General features: G+C 38.7%; 1 protein-coding gene and 1 non-coding gene across 2 annotated transcripts; both read left to right on the top strand.

Annotated features, from left to right (window-relative positions):
- The first annotated feature begins 6,477 nt into the window (after window positions 1–6,477).
- LOC141709729 (small nucleolar RNA R71) lies at window positions 6,478–6,584 on the top strand. Its single transcript, XR_012570293.1, has one exon. It is a non-coding gene; the product is annotated as a small nucleolar RNA R71 (small nucleolar RNA).
- Window positions 6,585–11,281: 4,697 nt separating this feature from the next.
- On the top strand, window positions 11,282–13,318 carry LOC141705923 (abscisic acid 8'-hydroxylase 3-like). Its single transcript, XM_074508789.1, is given in 7 exon segments — window positions 11,282–11,470; window positions 11,549–11,869; window positions 11,961–12,113; window positions 12,213–12,479; window positions 12,558–12,644; window positions 12,735–12,991; window positions 13,228–13,318. Coding segments are annotated over 7 exon segments (1,365 nt in total).
- The last annotated feature ends 3,566 nt before the right edge of the window (window positions 13,319–16,884 follow it).

The raw sequence follows: 16,884 nt of genomic DNA, 5'->3' as shown, positions 1-16,884 counted from the left end.
CATGGCATATGCATGAGCTACATGACATGATAAACAAATAAGAAAATAAAAAAAAACTATATGGCATAAATTATGCAATTATATGAACTAAACTGTCATGAATATGCAGCTATATGACACACAAAATATTCCTTAACTACCACCCCCAAACTTGAAATCTTCACTGTCCCCAGTGAAGGTAGTAGAAAGGAACACAGGGTATACCTATTCGGAGTCATCATCATCATCACCCTCAGTGGGTGGAGTATCAGGCGGCGGGTATGCAGAGTCCTCACCAAAAACAGGCCACTGGATATCAGCTCCAAGGCCCCGAAAAGCAGTCCCTAACGCAAGGGTGAGCTCCTGAGCAAACCTGCTCTGCGTCTCGTACATGGCATCCATCCGCCGTGAAAGCCTCCTATACTGGGTATTAGCCATCCCAGCACCCTCCTGATCTCTCAAAGAACCAGCCTCATCACGCCTAGGCCTAGCCATAGTAGCACCTCGTGCTGGACGCCCTCCCGGAAGACGATAACCCAGCCCATGCTCCTCGGGCTCACCACCGGTCCACTCCCGCATCCCATTCAGAGTCCCAGAATCAATCAGAGCGGCCGGAAACTGCAACTGCTCATGAGCCGGCCAGTTCACTCCCACTGCTCGACAAAGCTTCGTCACCGTGGATGCATAAGGGATGTTCATATGCTTAGCTCCCCTCAAAAACTTCAGAATTCCTTGTTAGATAAACTCACCAAGGTCCACATAGTACTCCTCATTAAGAATTCCCCACAACAACTGTACTCTCTCAACTATGACCTCGTGTGCATGCGAAGAAGGCAAAATATTAGCACAAATAAATGCATCCCATACACGGGCATACCTGTTCATAGCGATCGTCGGGAAGTGACGATAGTCATTAGTGTCGGTCTTGAAGGTCCAAACTGTGCCCGGCCTACAGAGAGTAGCACAAATCAAATCCAAGTCAAAATCCTCAGCAGTCTTCTCATTCCAGTTCTCCTCCTCGGGCTTCCTCTCTCGCTGCCCAATCACACGGCGAATCGCCGCTGGGTGATAATCAACCGTCAGCCCTCGGACCATAGAAAACCCATTCTTCTCGGCCTTCGCGTTCGCATAGAACTCACGAACCACGCTCATCGGCACTGCTTCGGGTGACTCACTAAAAGCTATCCACCCCTTCTCTGCAATCATGGGTAGCAACTCACCATCCCTCCCCGATGGTAAAAACCCTCTCTCCTTCAGAATCGGCTTTCCCAAAAGCCTAGTGTACTCCTCCTCCGCAGCTCTGTCATTTAACCGAGGCCTTGAAGCAGTACCCCTCGATGAATCAGCAGTAGGGACTGTGCTGCTGCTGTCAATAGTTCGAGCTCTCTTGGGTGCCATTGAATCTCAAAAAAGTGTTTAAGAACTGAGTTTTTGTGTTTGGGAGAGAGTTTAAGTGCAGGAAGTTTGTGGGAGATATGTAGGATAGGTGTATGTATATATAGGGTGTGGATTAGGTTAAATTAGATTAGGAGTGGGTTGAGGGATAAAATCATGGGGTAATAGGAAAAGAATTCGTGGGTTTATGGGCTGTGATGGGTTTTTTAAATTTTCTGATTTTTTTTTATTTTTTTTATTTTTCTGAACTAAAAAATTTTTCCGGCAGTCGACCCCTGAGCGGTCGCTCAGCAGAGCTGAGCGGGCGCTCAAGGGGGTCACTGGAAAAAAAAAATTTAGTCCAGTTTTCTGATTTTTTTTGTGTTTTTGGATAGGTTATTAACTTATAAGGGTTCCTGTAACAACAAATCATGGGTTGCCTCCCACGCAGCGCTTCTTTTTCGTCATTAGCTTGACGTTGCGTACCTTTCTCAAGTAGTCAATAAAATGGCACTAACCACTTCTCGGTTTGCCATGTCCCCATAGTCGTGCTTCAAACGCTGACCATTAACCTTGAATGCTTGGTCCGGATCATTCTCAAAAATTTCCACCGCCCCATGTGGAAACACAGTTTTGACAATAAAAGGTCCAGACCACCTTGATTTCAACTTCCCAGGAAAAAGTCGGAGACGAGAGTTGAATAAGAGAACTTGTTACCCCGGCACGAGTAACTTAGGATGTAGCTTCCTATCGTGCCACCTCTTCACCTTTTCCTTTTACATTTTGTTATTCTCGTACGCTTGAAGTCGGAATTCATCAAGTTCATTAAGCTGAAGCATTCTTTTCTTACCAGCTGCATCTAAATCCAGGTTCAACTTTTTCAACGCCCAGTAGGCCTTATGCTCAAGCTCCGCAGGTAAATGACATCCCTTACCGTACACCGACTAAAACGGAGACATACCAAGTGGAGTTTTGTATGCTGTTCTGTAAGCCCAAACAGCTTCATCGAGCTTTAAGGACCAATCCTTCCTTGATGGACAAACAACCTTCTCTAGAATGCGCTTTATCTCTCTGTTAGACACTTCCGCTTGACCATTTGTTTATGGATGATAGGCAGTAGCAACTCGATGATTCACATTATAACGCTGCATCATAGAAGTGAACTTACGGTTGCAGAAATGCGACCCTTCATCACTTATGATTACCCGAGGTGTTCCAAACCTTGTGAAAATCTGCTTATGGAGAAAATTCAGCACTACCTTTGCATCATTTGTCGGTAAAGCTTTGACTTCTACCCATTTTGAGACATAATCGACTGCCAGTAAGATGTACTTTTTATTGCAGGATGAGATAAAAGGTCCCATGAAATCGATTCCCCAAACATCAAAGACCTTGACTTCAAGCATCACATTTAACGGCATCTCATCCTTTCTCGTCAAATTTCCCACTCTTTGGCAACGATCACACCTTAAAACAAACTGATGAGCATCCTTAAACAAAGTAGGCCAGAAAAAACCTGCTTGCAGAATACGAGCTGCCGTCTTCTCACCACCATAGTGTCCACCATAAACTGTGGAGTGGCAGTCTCGTAATATCCCCTCCATCTCACAGAACGGGATACATCTCCTGATGATCTGGTCAGCTCCATGTCTAAACAAATATGGTTCATCCCACATATACCACTTCACCTCATGTAGAAACTTCTTCTTTTGAGCTGAGGTCAAATTAGGAGGCATTATATTGTTGACAAGATAGTTCACAATATCTGCAAACCATGGCTCTTCCTCCTGAACTGCGAACAACTGCTCATCCGGAAAAGATTCATTGATTAATATCCTATCTTGTGAAGTAGACTCGGGATTCTCCAACCTAGAGAGATGGTCAGCTACCTGAGTCTCAGTACCTTTTCGATCCTTGATCTCTAACTCAAATTCCTGAAGTAAGAGCACCCAACGAATGAGTCTCGGCTTCGAATCCTTCTTGGAAACCAAATAGCGAATGGCCACATGATCAGTGAATACTGTTACTTTAGTCCCAAGCAGATAAGATCGAAATTTCTTGAAACCAAAGACTATAACCAAGAGCTCCTTCTCCGTAGTGGTGTAGTTCATTTGGGCCCTATTTAAGGTCTTACTCGCATAGTAGACCACATAAAAGAGATTATTCTTGCGCTGCCCCAGAACTGCACCTACCGCATAATCACTCGCATCACACATCATCTCAAACGGCTCTGTCCAATCTGGTGCTGTAATAACTGGTGCAGTGATTAAACTCTTCTTGAGAGTCTCGAATGCCGCCAAACATTCATCATCAAATTTGAAAGGCACATCTTTCTCAAGCAAATTACACAACGGCTTAGATATCTTCGAAAAGTCCTTGATGAATCGCCGATAAAAACCCGTATGACCAAGAAAACTATGGATTCCTTTCACAGAAATAGGTGGTGGAAGATTTTCAATGACTCCCACCTTGGCCTTGTCTACCTCCAGACCCTTTCTAGAGACCTTATGCCCAAGAATAATGCCTTCACGCACCATAAAATGACATTTCTCCCAATTGAGCACCAAATTAGTTTCCACGCACCTTTTGAGTACGGCACGAAGATTATTCAAACATTCGTCATACGAATGTCCAAAGACGGAGAAGTCGTCCATGAACACCTTGACATTATTTCCAATCATGTCAGAGAATATAGCCATCATACATCTCTGAAAAGTGGCAGGGGCGCTGCATAACCCAAATGAAACTCTGCGAAAAGCAAACGTGCCAAATGGACAAGTGAAGGTAGTCTTTTCCTGATCCTTTGGTGCAATACGAATCTGATTATACCCTGAATAGCCATCCAGAAGACAATAATACTCATGACCAGCCAACCTGTCAAGCATCTGATCAATGAATGGAAGAGGGAAGTGATCCTTCCTCGTGGCTTTGTTCAACTTCCGATAATCCATGCATACTCTCCATCCTGTAACTGTTCGAGTGGGGATGAGCTCATTCTTCTCATTTGCTACCATAGTGATACCTCCTTTCTTAGGTACACATTGTACGGGGCTCACCCAAGAACTGTCAGAAATAGGATAAATGATGCCTGCATCTAGCCATTTTAGAATTTCTTTCTTCACCACCTCCTTCATGATAGGATTAAGTCTGCGCTGCTGTTCAACGGTCAGCTTACTACATTCCTCTAGCATAATTTTATGCATACAATATGAAGGGATGATCCCCTTGATGTCTGTTATGGTCCATCCAATAGCCGATTTGAATTCTCTCAAAATCCTTAAGAGCTTCTCTTCCTCACTACCTGAAAGGTCAGATGCAATAATAACAGGTAAAGTAGATGCATCACCTAAAAAAGCATACCTCAAGTATTCAGGTAATGGCTTGAGCTCCAAAGTAGGTGCTTCCTCTATTGATGGTTTGAGCTTTCCTTCAGCATTCTTGATGTCGGAAGTACCAAGAGATTCAAACGGCATGTCCAGCTTCCGCTTCCAGGGAGAAGCATTCAGATATTGTAATTGCTCATTGCCATCTTCATCATCACTGTCAAAATCCCCCACTAAGGCCTTTTCCAATGCATCAGACATTAGCATGCGATCGAGTTCCGAAGTAACCGCAGAATCAATCACATCCACTTTTAAGCACTCCTCATCTTCTGTAGGGAATTTCATTGCCTTGAATACGTTGAAGGTCACATCCTGATCTTGTACCCACATAGTAAGTTCACCTTTCTGCACATCTATCAAGGTACGGCCAGTAGCCAAGAAAGGTCTTCCCAAAATTATGGGAATCTTCTTATCTTCCTCAAAATCCAGAATAACAAAATCTACAGGTTAGAAAAGCTTATCCACCTTGACTAGCACATCCTCCACTATGCCCCTTGGATAAGTAATAGAACGATCAGCCAATTGTAGAGACATGTATGTGGGTTTTGGATCAAGCAAATCCAACTTTTTAAAGATCGACAACGGTATCAGATTGATGCTTGCTCCCAAATCACAAAAGCACTTGTCAAAAGTCAACTTGCCAATGGTGCAAGGAATGGTGAAGCTACCTGGATCTTTCAGCTTTGGAGGTAACTTTTGCTGGAGAACAGCGCTGCATTCTTCCAAGAGAGCAACGGTCTCAAGGTCATCCAGTTTCACCTTCCTTGAAAGAATACTCTTCATAAACTTCGCATAACTAGGCATTTGCTCCAGAGCTTCAGCGAAAGGTATATTGATGTGAAGTTTCTTGAACACCTCCAGAAACTTACCGAACTGTCTATCCAGCTTTTGTTGTTGCAATCTTTTAGGAAAAGGTGGTGGAGGATAGAGTTGTTTCTCCTCTGTATTACCCTCAGGCAGAGTGTGTTCAACAGTAGTCTTCCTTGGTTCCGCCGCTTTCTCCTTTTGCTTAGCATCTTCATCTCTAACTTCAGCTTCTCCTTCTTTTGCCTTTTCAGAATCAGCAACTTTCCCAGACCTTAAGGTAATAGCCTTGACTTGCTCTTTAGCTTCCTTCTTGCCTGGTGCTTCCGTGTCACTGGGAAGTGTGCCAGGTTGACGATTGAGCACTGCATTGGCTATTTGACCAATTTGATTTTCCAAGGTCTTGATCGAAACCGCCTGACTCTTGCATAACAGCTTAAGTTCCTCAAAATCAGCACTAGTAGGTGCAGCTGCACTTCCCTGTTGAGGATATGATTGCCTTTGAGCATACTGCTGTGGTTGCTGGAATCCAGGTGGATTAAACTGTTTACTCACACCTTGCTGATAATTATTCACATACTGAACAGATTCGTTGACAAGAGAACACTGATCCGTAGCATGAGAACCTGCACAAAGCTCACAAACCATAGCTATTTGATTAACTCCATATGTAGCCAGAGAATCAATATTCATTGACAGCGCTTGAAGCTGTGTTGCAATAGCGGTGGCTGCATCAACTTCCAGAATACCTGCTACCTTCCCAGGCATCATCCTCTGAGTTGGGTTTTGATGCTCATTTGCAGCCATAGTCTCGATAAGATTATAAGCCTCAGTATAGCTTTTAGCCCATAAGGCGCCTCCAGCTGCTGCATCGAGCATGGGCCAAGATTGGGCCCCCAAACCATTATAGAAACCAGTGATCACCATCCAATCGGGCATTCCATGATGTGGACACTTCCTCAACATTTCCTTGTAGCGTTCCCAAGCTTCGCACATAGATTCTGAAGGTTGCTGCGCAAACTGAGTAAGAGCACTCCTCATAGCAGCAGTCTTTGCCATCAGATAAAACTTCACCAGAAACTTTTGCACAAGATCTTTCCAAGTAGTGATGGACCCAGCTGGTTCAGAATGTAACCAGTCCTTAGCTTTGTCCCTCAGTGAGAATGGGAAAAGCCTCAGCTTGATAGCCTCATCAGTCACGCCATTATACTTGAAAGTGCTGCAGATCTCGACAAAATTCCTTATGTGCATGTTGGGGTCTTCAGTCGCAACTCCTCCAAAAGAAACAGAATTCTGCACCATCTGAATAGTGCCCGGCTTGATTTCAAAGGTGTTAGCTTGAATAGTCGGATGAAGAATGCTTGACTGAATGTCATCAATTTTTGGCCGAGAAAAGTCCATAAGAGCTGGATCGGCCTGAACAATACGATCACCCATGATTACTGGTTCTTTCTGTTCAGTTCCTGAATCCGAATCTTCAAAATCTATCTTCTCCGGAATATCAAGAACTTCGTATGTCTCTTCAGCTGTATCTAAAGTCCTCTTGCGAGTACGAGAACGAGTTTGCATAAACGCTTGCTAAAGTACCTGAAACACAACCGAAAATAATAAGTAACAACTACGTCCTAATCACTGAGTCCTAATGACCAATGATGGTAAGTACATAAACTAATCAAATACGCCGAGTCCCCGGCAGCGGCGCCAAAAACTTGTTAGGGCGAAAACACGCGCTAATATTCACGCAAGTATACGCGTTCGCAAGTAATATAGAATACTTTCTAGTTCGTTCCCACAGAGACTCAGACTAATTATTATTTAATTAAACTCACGCACCAATGTATGATTACTTCTCAATGTTAAGACACTAACACTTAGAATTGTTGACTAAATATTAACTACAATTAACTACTTAATTAATCACTTCAAATTAACAATATTAAAACACTCATGAGATCACAACTTCATTACTACTTCCTTCAATAGTTATTGTTATTACCTTTAGCATGTGACAGTGATGATATTAATCGAATAACACGAAACTGATAAAAGCCAACTTTCATTGTACTAATACCATTATACCAAGCATCCACAATTAAGATGGAAGTTGAATAGTCATCAATTATGTTGAGTTCCTATATGTCTACAGAAATTGACAACACAACGATTTAAGCACAAGTTATTCCCTTTTGATTACACAGGGCGAATAAAACTGTTAGAGTTACCCACTAATCACGCACACCGTACATGAACCTATGCTAGCATGGCAAGTTCTAAATCTCAAGATCCACCGTCGCTTCATAAGAGATTAACACCCTATCTTATATGTTCGCGACGCACATAAGACGAATACGCACAACCAATACTAGATATCATACAATCATGACACACTAAAATATTAAACAATTAACTAAAGAATTCCATAGTAAATCCGTTGCAACCCCATGATCACGATTAGCCCATAATAGCACTTATCGTCATCATGGGTTCATATGAAATCATGATAAACAAACACAAGAAAATAATAACTAAACTAATTATATTAAATCAGAGTACGTCACAAGAGTAAATAGGTTCAAAGTAAGAAAACTAGCATCCAACGTTACAACGAAACAAGAATCACAAGAAAATATACTTCCTCTTCGTTGATGTGTGCTAAAACGGTCTTCTTCCTTCTCTCCTTTTCTCCTTGCTTAATACCACGATCCTCTCTCCTGAAAACGTCTCCAAATCTACTTATATACTAGTCCTATAAAAATCAGATTACATAGAAGTTGGAAGCCAAACAGAAGTAGAAGTCTAAAACAATTTATTATTTTTCCCGACCCTGCGCGGCCACTCAGCATAGCTGAGCGGGCGCTCAGCTTTCTGCGTGCCCGCTCAGCATTGCTGAGCGGGCGCTCAGGACCCTACTGGAAAATTCCTAAGTTTGCTCCATTTCTTCGCCGTAATCTGCCCCTTTCTTTCCTCTCGCAATGGTGAACACATGCCAAGGCTTATTCTTGATGATTACTCCTCCTAAATATACAACTAATACCCTGAAATGCATAAACACTAGAAAAACGCATCAAATACACAAAATACTTGCTTTCAAGGCACCAATTTAAGCCATTTTAAGATGTTCTAAGTGGTATAAAATGCCACTTATCAGGTCTCTACAAATACTGATGGATCAGAAGTTTGTCTACTTAGTAGAGCATTCATGGAAGAAAGCTGGAACTTACATAAAAGACTTTCTCATCTCAATTTCAACAACATCAATGAACTTGTGAGGAAAGATCTTGTAAGAAGATTGCCCAATGCAATATTTACTCATGATGGCTTATGTCACTCATGCCAGAAAGCCAAGCAAAGGAAAACATGTTTCAAGAGTAAAAACTAAATTCTCTATTCTTGAACCATATCATTTACTTCATATTGATCTATTTGGTCCATTCAATGTAATGTCAATTGCCAAGAAGAGGTATGCACTTGTAATTGTTAATGAATATATAAGATACACATGGGTGTATTTTCTTCACACCAAAAATGAATCTCCATCCATTCTTCTTGATCATGTGAAAGAACTGGAAAAAAGATCAACATACACAGTGAATATCATTAGAAGTGATAGTGGAACTGAATTCAAGAACAGTACAATGGAAGAGTTTTGCAAATATAAGGAGAGATAACAAAAATTTTATTCCCTTGGAACTCTGAAAAGTGGAATTTATATCCACTTAAAACGCTTCATATCGGCTTAAGTTGGTGTTTTGGACTCAAGTATTTGGTTTTTTTATGTGTGTTTCTGTTAAGTCGTTGCGGGGCACCACTCAGGAGGTGGAAAGGATGGAGTTGCGGAAGATCGCACGAAGAATGGAGTGCCAAAAGAAGAAACTGCAGAAAAAGAACAGAAGGACAGCGCGCCCGCGCTTGGTCAGGCGCGCCCGCGCCACTTAGTCCAGTAGGTCAGTACGCCCGCGCCCCAGTGTTGCGCGGCTGCGTTAGTGCAAAGCTGCAGCATCCCGATTCTGTTATAATTTGAAGATTTGGAGAGTCCAGGTGATTTAGGGGCTTATATATAAAGATAAGAAAATGTTTTTAAAAAAGAAGGAAGTCAGGGAGAACATTAAGAAGACCTAGAGCACACGAGATGGCTAAGGAGAAGGAGAATTAGTTCATTCTGTTGTATTCTTCGATTTAGGCGATTCTTTTGGATGCTTGTTTATTATTTGTTCTAACCCCTAGTACTTTTATATTATCTCGTAGTATTCTGAATTTATTTATTATCATATTTTCATTGGAACCCATGATGACGATATGTTCGATCACGAACTAATCGTTGTCATGGCACTACAAGAAAAAGTTGAATAGACATCACACATTAGATATCGGTTGCGGATGCCACTGATGTTAAAAGAGCTAATACATCACCCCGTTTTTTCTGATGTCTTTGTTATTTGAAGACATCGATTATTTAACAACCGATGTCTAAAGTTCTCTAAAATAAATCAGCGCGGGCCACTTCAATTTGTTTCCCCCCTTAGTGAAATTTTACAAAACTTTCCCTCGTTTGATTGCCAATTATTCCCCCTGTCCAGAGAAACTAAAAACAAAAAAAACAAAAAAAAAATCTCTCACAAATCTCTCTCTCGTCTCTCAACTCCCACTGAATCTCTCTCTCTCTATCTGTCTCTCTTTCTCACTCGTCTCTCACCACTACAACCTTCGCTACTCTAATGGCCACCGCCACCAGCTCTACTGTTTTAGTAACCACCATCTCCACCAGGTCCGATGGGTTCACCATCACAATCACCTTCACCGGTCTGCTAACAATCTCTTGGTGTCTCCTTTACATGAATACTATTATGGTGTTCTCTGCTTTAACAGTTAAGTTTTTTAAAATCAAAACCCTAATTTCTTAAATTGGGGATTTTTAAAATCGAAACCCTAATTTTTTAAATTGGGGTTTTTAATTTTAATACTCTTTGTTGGTTATAAGGAATATGGTTTGGGTAATAATTAGCATGTTATTTTCGTTTACTTGGATTTATCTTTCATTTATTAATTTTTTAATTTTGTTTTTCTATATGATACAACTATTATTTGAGGTAATCTTTGGTTTATATTTAAGGTACTTTGATTGTAGATGAAATCTTGGGTATAATCAAGGGAGTTGTAGTGAAAAGTGTTTACTTGTTTGTTATAGTTCCTGCATACATAGTTTATTTGGGTTGTTTTTATAATTGGACAAGTTTATATGGCAGCTCGGTGTTGGAAGAGGAGGAAGAGCGCGGAGTTGCGCACATTGTTGAGCATCTTGCTTTCGGTGCAACTAACAAGTACACGAATCATGATATTATAAAGTTTCTTGAAAGTGTTGGTGCAGAATTTGGGGCTTGTCAAAATGCAGTGACATCTTCTGATGAAACTGTTTATGAATTGTTTGTTCCGGTTGACAAGCCTGAAGTTTTACCTCAGGCTATATCTATACTGGCTGAATTCAGTTCAGAGGTAATAGTGACATTTTGGTTTTTTATATAATTTGAGATTTTATCATATATCTTTATAGGTTCAACCTTATGCCTAGTACAGATTCGAGTATCATCAGATGATTTGGAGAAAGAAAGAGGAGCGGTTCTGGAAGAGTATAGAGGTACTAGAAATGCTAATGGAAGGATGCAGGAGGCACATTGGGCGCTCATGATGGAAGGTTCAAAGGTCTAGTTGTTGGCACTTGTAATTCCAAATAGAGAACGATAAGCATGGTCATCGCTCTCGTGTTGTTCCTTGTGTTTTTAGTTGCATTATGGAAATTTGCATGGGCTGCTCCAAAGGAGTTGGAAGGAATTCCTGGTAACCTGGGTTGGCCTGTTGTTGGTGAAAGTTCATCATTTCTGTCAGAGTTTTCGAGTCCTCAGGGGATTTACAGTTTCATCAAAAATAGACAAAAAAAGGTACTTCAACATTTATCAAGATACATGGCAGTATAAAGGCCAACACTAATAATCTTTTATCTAACCTTTTGTGTTAGGTATGGCAAGGTGTTCAAGAGCTATGTACTAGGTAAATATACAATTTTCATGACCGGGAGAGACGCAGGCAAGATTTTGTTGACAGGGAAAGATGGTTTGGTTACCTTAAACCTCTTTTATACTGGAAAACAGGTACTTGGTTCGACAAGCTTGCTCCAACAGTCTGATGAAGAACATAAGCGGCTCCGCAGATTGATTGTTGAGCCTCTCTCATTTGATAGCCTCAAAAAATACATTCAATCTATAAATACTTTGGCTGCTGAAACATTAGACCAGTGGCTAGACCGGGAGGTTTTGGTTCTTGAAGAGGCTTCTGTAGTTAAGCTCGTTCATCATGTTTTTGTTATATTAACAGGTTCTACGTCATAAGTAACCTTTTGAGATAAATCGTAATTTTCCTGTTCTGCAGTTCACATTAAAGGTGATAGGAAACATGATTATGAGCTTGGAACCTACTGGTACAGAGCAAGACAAATTCCGAACTAATTTTAAATCAATTTCTTCCTCATTTGCATCCTTGCCACTCAAGCTTCCTGGAACTGCTTATGATCGAGGTATTAAGGTATGCTTAAAGATGAACATAACAAAACTTTATGTCTGACTAAATTAAAAATAAACAAATCATAAAGGTATGTATTGATATATATCTTTTCTTTTTTAGGCACGCGATAGGATGTATGCCATGTTTGATTCAATTATTTCCAAAAGAAGATCAGGAAAAAGTGTACACCAGGACTTCCTGGAGTCACTGATACAGAAACATACTAAAAATGATTGGGGAGAAGATCAAGATGATAAACTGACGGATAAACAGTTAAAGGACAACATCCTACCATTGCTCGTCGCTGGACATGATACCACCACTGCAGCACTGACATGGCTCATTAAATTTATTGCAGAAAATCCAGATGTTTTGGAACGTCTCAGGGTAATCAGTGTTCTATGCATAACCAAAAATATCATATTTTTACTACTCGAAATGACAAATTTTATATTAATTTTTCAGAAAGAACACACGGAAATTCTGGATAACAGAAAAACAGGATCAAGCCTCACATGGTCAGAAGTCACAAACATGCCTTACACAACAAAAGTAAAAACCAAAACTGTAATATTTAGTTATGGTGTTAAGATTTCTGTAATATTTAGCTACATTAATATTGGTAATTCTTCCAAATGTCAGCTTATTAGTGAAACTCTTCGTATGGCAACAATTTTACCTTGGTATTCAAGAAAAGTTGCTCAGGACTTTCAGATTACTTGACTTTAGTCGTATAACTTCTGTCTGTTTATTAGTTTCAATGTTTATAACCAATTGCAGGCACCCATAAAGCCTTTTGGATACCTTGGATTTGGAAGCGGACCTCGGATGTGCCCAGGAATCTACCTTGCAAAGCTGGAGCTTTGTATATTTGTTCACCATCTTGTTTGCAGATACAAGTAAGACTACTTAAGGAATAAATGACAATGTATTAATTAACTAGAAGATGAGACCTCATAGCAATACAATTTAAACTAGTCAGCATGAAAATGGAATTATAGATTTTGTCAAGCATCAAATTATTATTGAAACAGCTCTTTTGTTAAAAGGTTTTAGGCTCCTAAAATTATACATGTAAAGAAGCTTACAGGGAGTGAATTTTAGTTCTATTATAAAATTGTTTCCTTGCCTGCAGGTGGACAGCTCTGGAGAAAGATGACAGTGTCCAACCAACACTAGTCCGGATGCCCAAGAACAAGTTACCTATCAAAGTTGAGGCACTGTGAACAAAATGTTGCAACTGTTTCTATTTTCTTAAGTAAACATACTGTAAGCAAGGTTTTTTCAGTCTCGGAAATAAGCATGAACGGATCTGCTGCAAGTTATCAAATACGTAGACACGATGTCCGCATGTATGACTGTATGTACATGTTTGTGTCGAGGGAGAAGGACAGGGGCAAATCTTTTAAATTTCTGATAGATGAGCCCAATGTGCCTCCTGCAAAAGATCAGCGTCATGGATATATTGTTCTCTATCTTAGAGTTTGCTGCATCTTATAATTCATATACTAATCTCAGATCGCGAATGCACCATATTTCTGCTGAGAGGTATAAACTATAAAGAACTTCTGCACACTGATATATGTTTTCTCTGTCCCTGCTTTGACTTTGGGTATACTCCATAAAAACCTTGAGCATCATACTTCACTATTTTACAGGCCACCTTTAAATCTTTTTCGCCAAGAATTAGCTGGAACATACATCTATTTAGACGTGTTGCAAAAGTCAACTGGTGGACAAAACTCTAAAACACAACGGGAACTTGAATCCAGTCTTCGTGAGAATGTAGATGCTTCACCAAAATATATAGATGATGAATTGATGGGCATAGCAGAAAACAAACTAGTATCTTTTCAATGTAAGATGCAGTTTATTTTGATGATGATAAAGGACCAGACTATGTATTTAAGCATGTATTCAAATCTATTATTTCTTTAGTTTACTTGAGTGCAAGTTCCGTATATTTGATATATCTTAGTTACAAAAGCAATTGTACATCACTTTTAAAGAACAAAAACTGATGTCAAAAAAAGTTAATGTACATGCTTCTAGATAAAAAACTGATGTCAAAGACTGCCATGTTCAAGTATAAATTGAAAATAGGCATCACTTTGTTTGGGATAAAACTGATGTTTATGTGACAATATAGACATCACTTTTAAAGAAGAAAAACTGATGTCAAAAAAGTTAATGTACATCGCTTTTAGATGAATAATTGATGTCAAAGACTGACATGTTCAAGTCTAAATTAAACATAGACAACACTTTGTTTGGGATAAAACTGATGTCTATGTGTCGATATAGACATCACCTTTCACTAAAGAAATCGATGTTTAATATCTGATTTTACATCACCTAAATGAAAATACTCGATGTCTATGTGGAAAAAACATAGCTTGTAATATGTTTAATCTGTTGTAATAGGTGTAATTTATTTATTAAATTATTTATTTCTAACATTTTTTGTAAAAAAACAATGCATGGACATCATTTTTTTGCCAGAAACGATGTCTAAGTAAGTAAAGACATCGGGTTATCTCGATGTCTAGAATAGACATCACCGACATCAACATCGGTTGCCAAACAACATAGACATCGGCCAAAAACCGATGTCTATGGACTTTTTTCTTGTAGTGTGGGGTTCTAGAGGATTTATTTATGGATTTCAATAGTTGATTATTTTAAATCTTTAGTATATGGTGATTTATGATTTCCTAGTTTGGTTGTGCTTATTCATCTTTGATGTGTAGCTAACATCTTAGATTGTTTGTTAATCTGTACTAACTCGAATTTTTAAGACTTTGTAAAACGCATAATGAATAGTAACCCTGACGGACGGAAAAAACTTTTTAGCCCGCACTATTTTGTGCATGAGAAATTGAGTTTCGGAGTTGATAACGTGATTATACGTACAAAATGAGTGTATGTAAACACTATTAGTTTTCGAAGAAAACAAACTTTAAAAAATGACCGTATTTACGAACCATCAAGGATTACGGGAATAACAATATAACTACAATTTTAAAATCCTACAAATTCAAATCCAAGAACGATACTTCAAAACATAAAAGAACGTATACGAAAAGATTTACACCGCGAACCGTTTACGAGAATTTATTACAAAAATGAATAAGCGACCGGCAAACGCGTGAACAAATAAATAAATGTATCGAACCAAACTAACTAAACTAAATAACTATGGTAAGAAACTAACCATGGTTAAATTATCAAATACTAACCTAAGCTAGGAAGCATGATGACCTACAAGCTAGGAATAGTAAAGCTAAAACCTAAACTAGATAGGTTAGCTTGTAAACCTTGGAAGCTAGCAAGATATGTCCTAAGATATGCCAATATTTGCTAGTCTTAGGTTATGTACTAGAAGATATACAAACCATATAATATAATCTTTCAAGAGAAGCAACCAAGAAGCAAGAAAATTCTCTCTCTCTCCCCACTTCTCTTCCATTCGGCCCAAGCAAGAAAAAAGAAGAAAACCAATTTCAAAACTCTCTCTTTTAGCCATGGAAAAAATCCACCTTTAATTCCTAAGCTTCATACATCCTAAACTAAGGTAAGATAAATTTTTGAGCTCATTTTATTAAGGTTTGATGGGCGAAATAAATTTAAGAAAAGTGATAATTAATAGTATGAATAATAACTTTTCTTTGGTTTCTTCATTTTAATGGTTGATTTAGGTTCCAAAAACCCTACCAAGCATTCCAATACTCCACCATTATCAAGAACACTTCTCAAGATATCAAGAAAGGTATAAATCTTTGACCAATCTTTATTTAAGGTTTAAGTTTGAAAAACCTTTAAAAACCAAGTTATAAACTTAGTTTTAATGGTTGTTTTGTTGTAATCTGGATGTTTAGTTAATTAGTTCTCAGGTTGATGATTGTTTCCTTAAGAACCTGATGTTCTTGAGAGGAGTTAGTGTTGGGATGATGATTTGATGATTGTTAGTGGTAGTATAGATATTTAAGACGTAAACAAAACTCAGATCATAATCGTAATCTTACTAAAATGAACAAAACTCAACATCAAGTTTCTGCAGAAATTCCTGAATGTATAAACTAAAGTTTCTTCAAAAGTAACACTTGATTATGATAGGCAATGTTATAAGGATCGTTTAGGCGCTCGAATTCCGATTTACGGGTCAAAAGTTCTGACCGTTTTAGTAAAAGTGATTTACGCGACAAAAACTGCTACGAATTACGAACTTTGGGAATATAATTGATTGACTTAAAAATATTCATAAATCATGAAATTTTTACAGAGAGTAGTAAATATAGTTCCTTAACTTCTATAAAAATTTCAAGTAAAAATAAGTATTTTGCAATTTTATAATAATATAGGAACCGAGACCGCCCGATTAGAAAACCGTTGAAAATCATAAGAGGAACCATCGATGAAAATGTAAACGGACATAAGCTATTTCGAAAAGAAAGCTACGGTGACATGAATGAGTACTTAAAGGAATAATAAGGTTAAAATGAGTTGCGAGAATGATTAATAAGTAGGGCGTGTGTTTTTAACTTGATAATTAAAATTTAAAACTATATATGATGAAAAATAAAATAAATTAAATATTTTATATTTTTTAAATGATGGTTCTCCACGATTCTCTATACAAAGGGTTTTACATGGATTCCTACCTACATATAATATATATATATATATATTATATGGGTCATATTTAATGGGTAACTAAATTAGTAGAGTAACTAAGTAACTTGTTTAAATAGGTCCATAAATACTAAATAGGTCCATAAATACAACACACATT

This window comes from Apium graveolens, chromosome 2 (genome assembly GCF_009905375.1).
Source record: "Apium graveolens cultivar Ventura chromosome 2, ASM990537v1, whole genome shotgun sequence".
Taxonomy (NCBI): Eukaryota; Viridiplantae; Streptophyta; class Magnoliopsida; order Apiales; family Apiaceae; genus Apium; species Apium graveolens.
The sequence above is the reverse complement of the archived record's forward strand: the minus strand, read 5'-3'. Positions and strand labels throughout refer to the sequence as shown.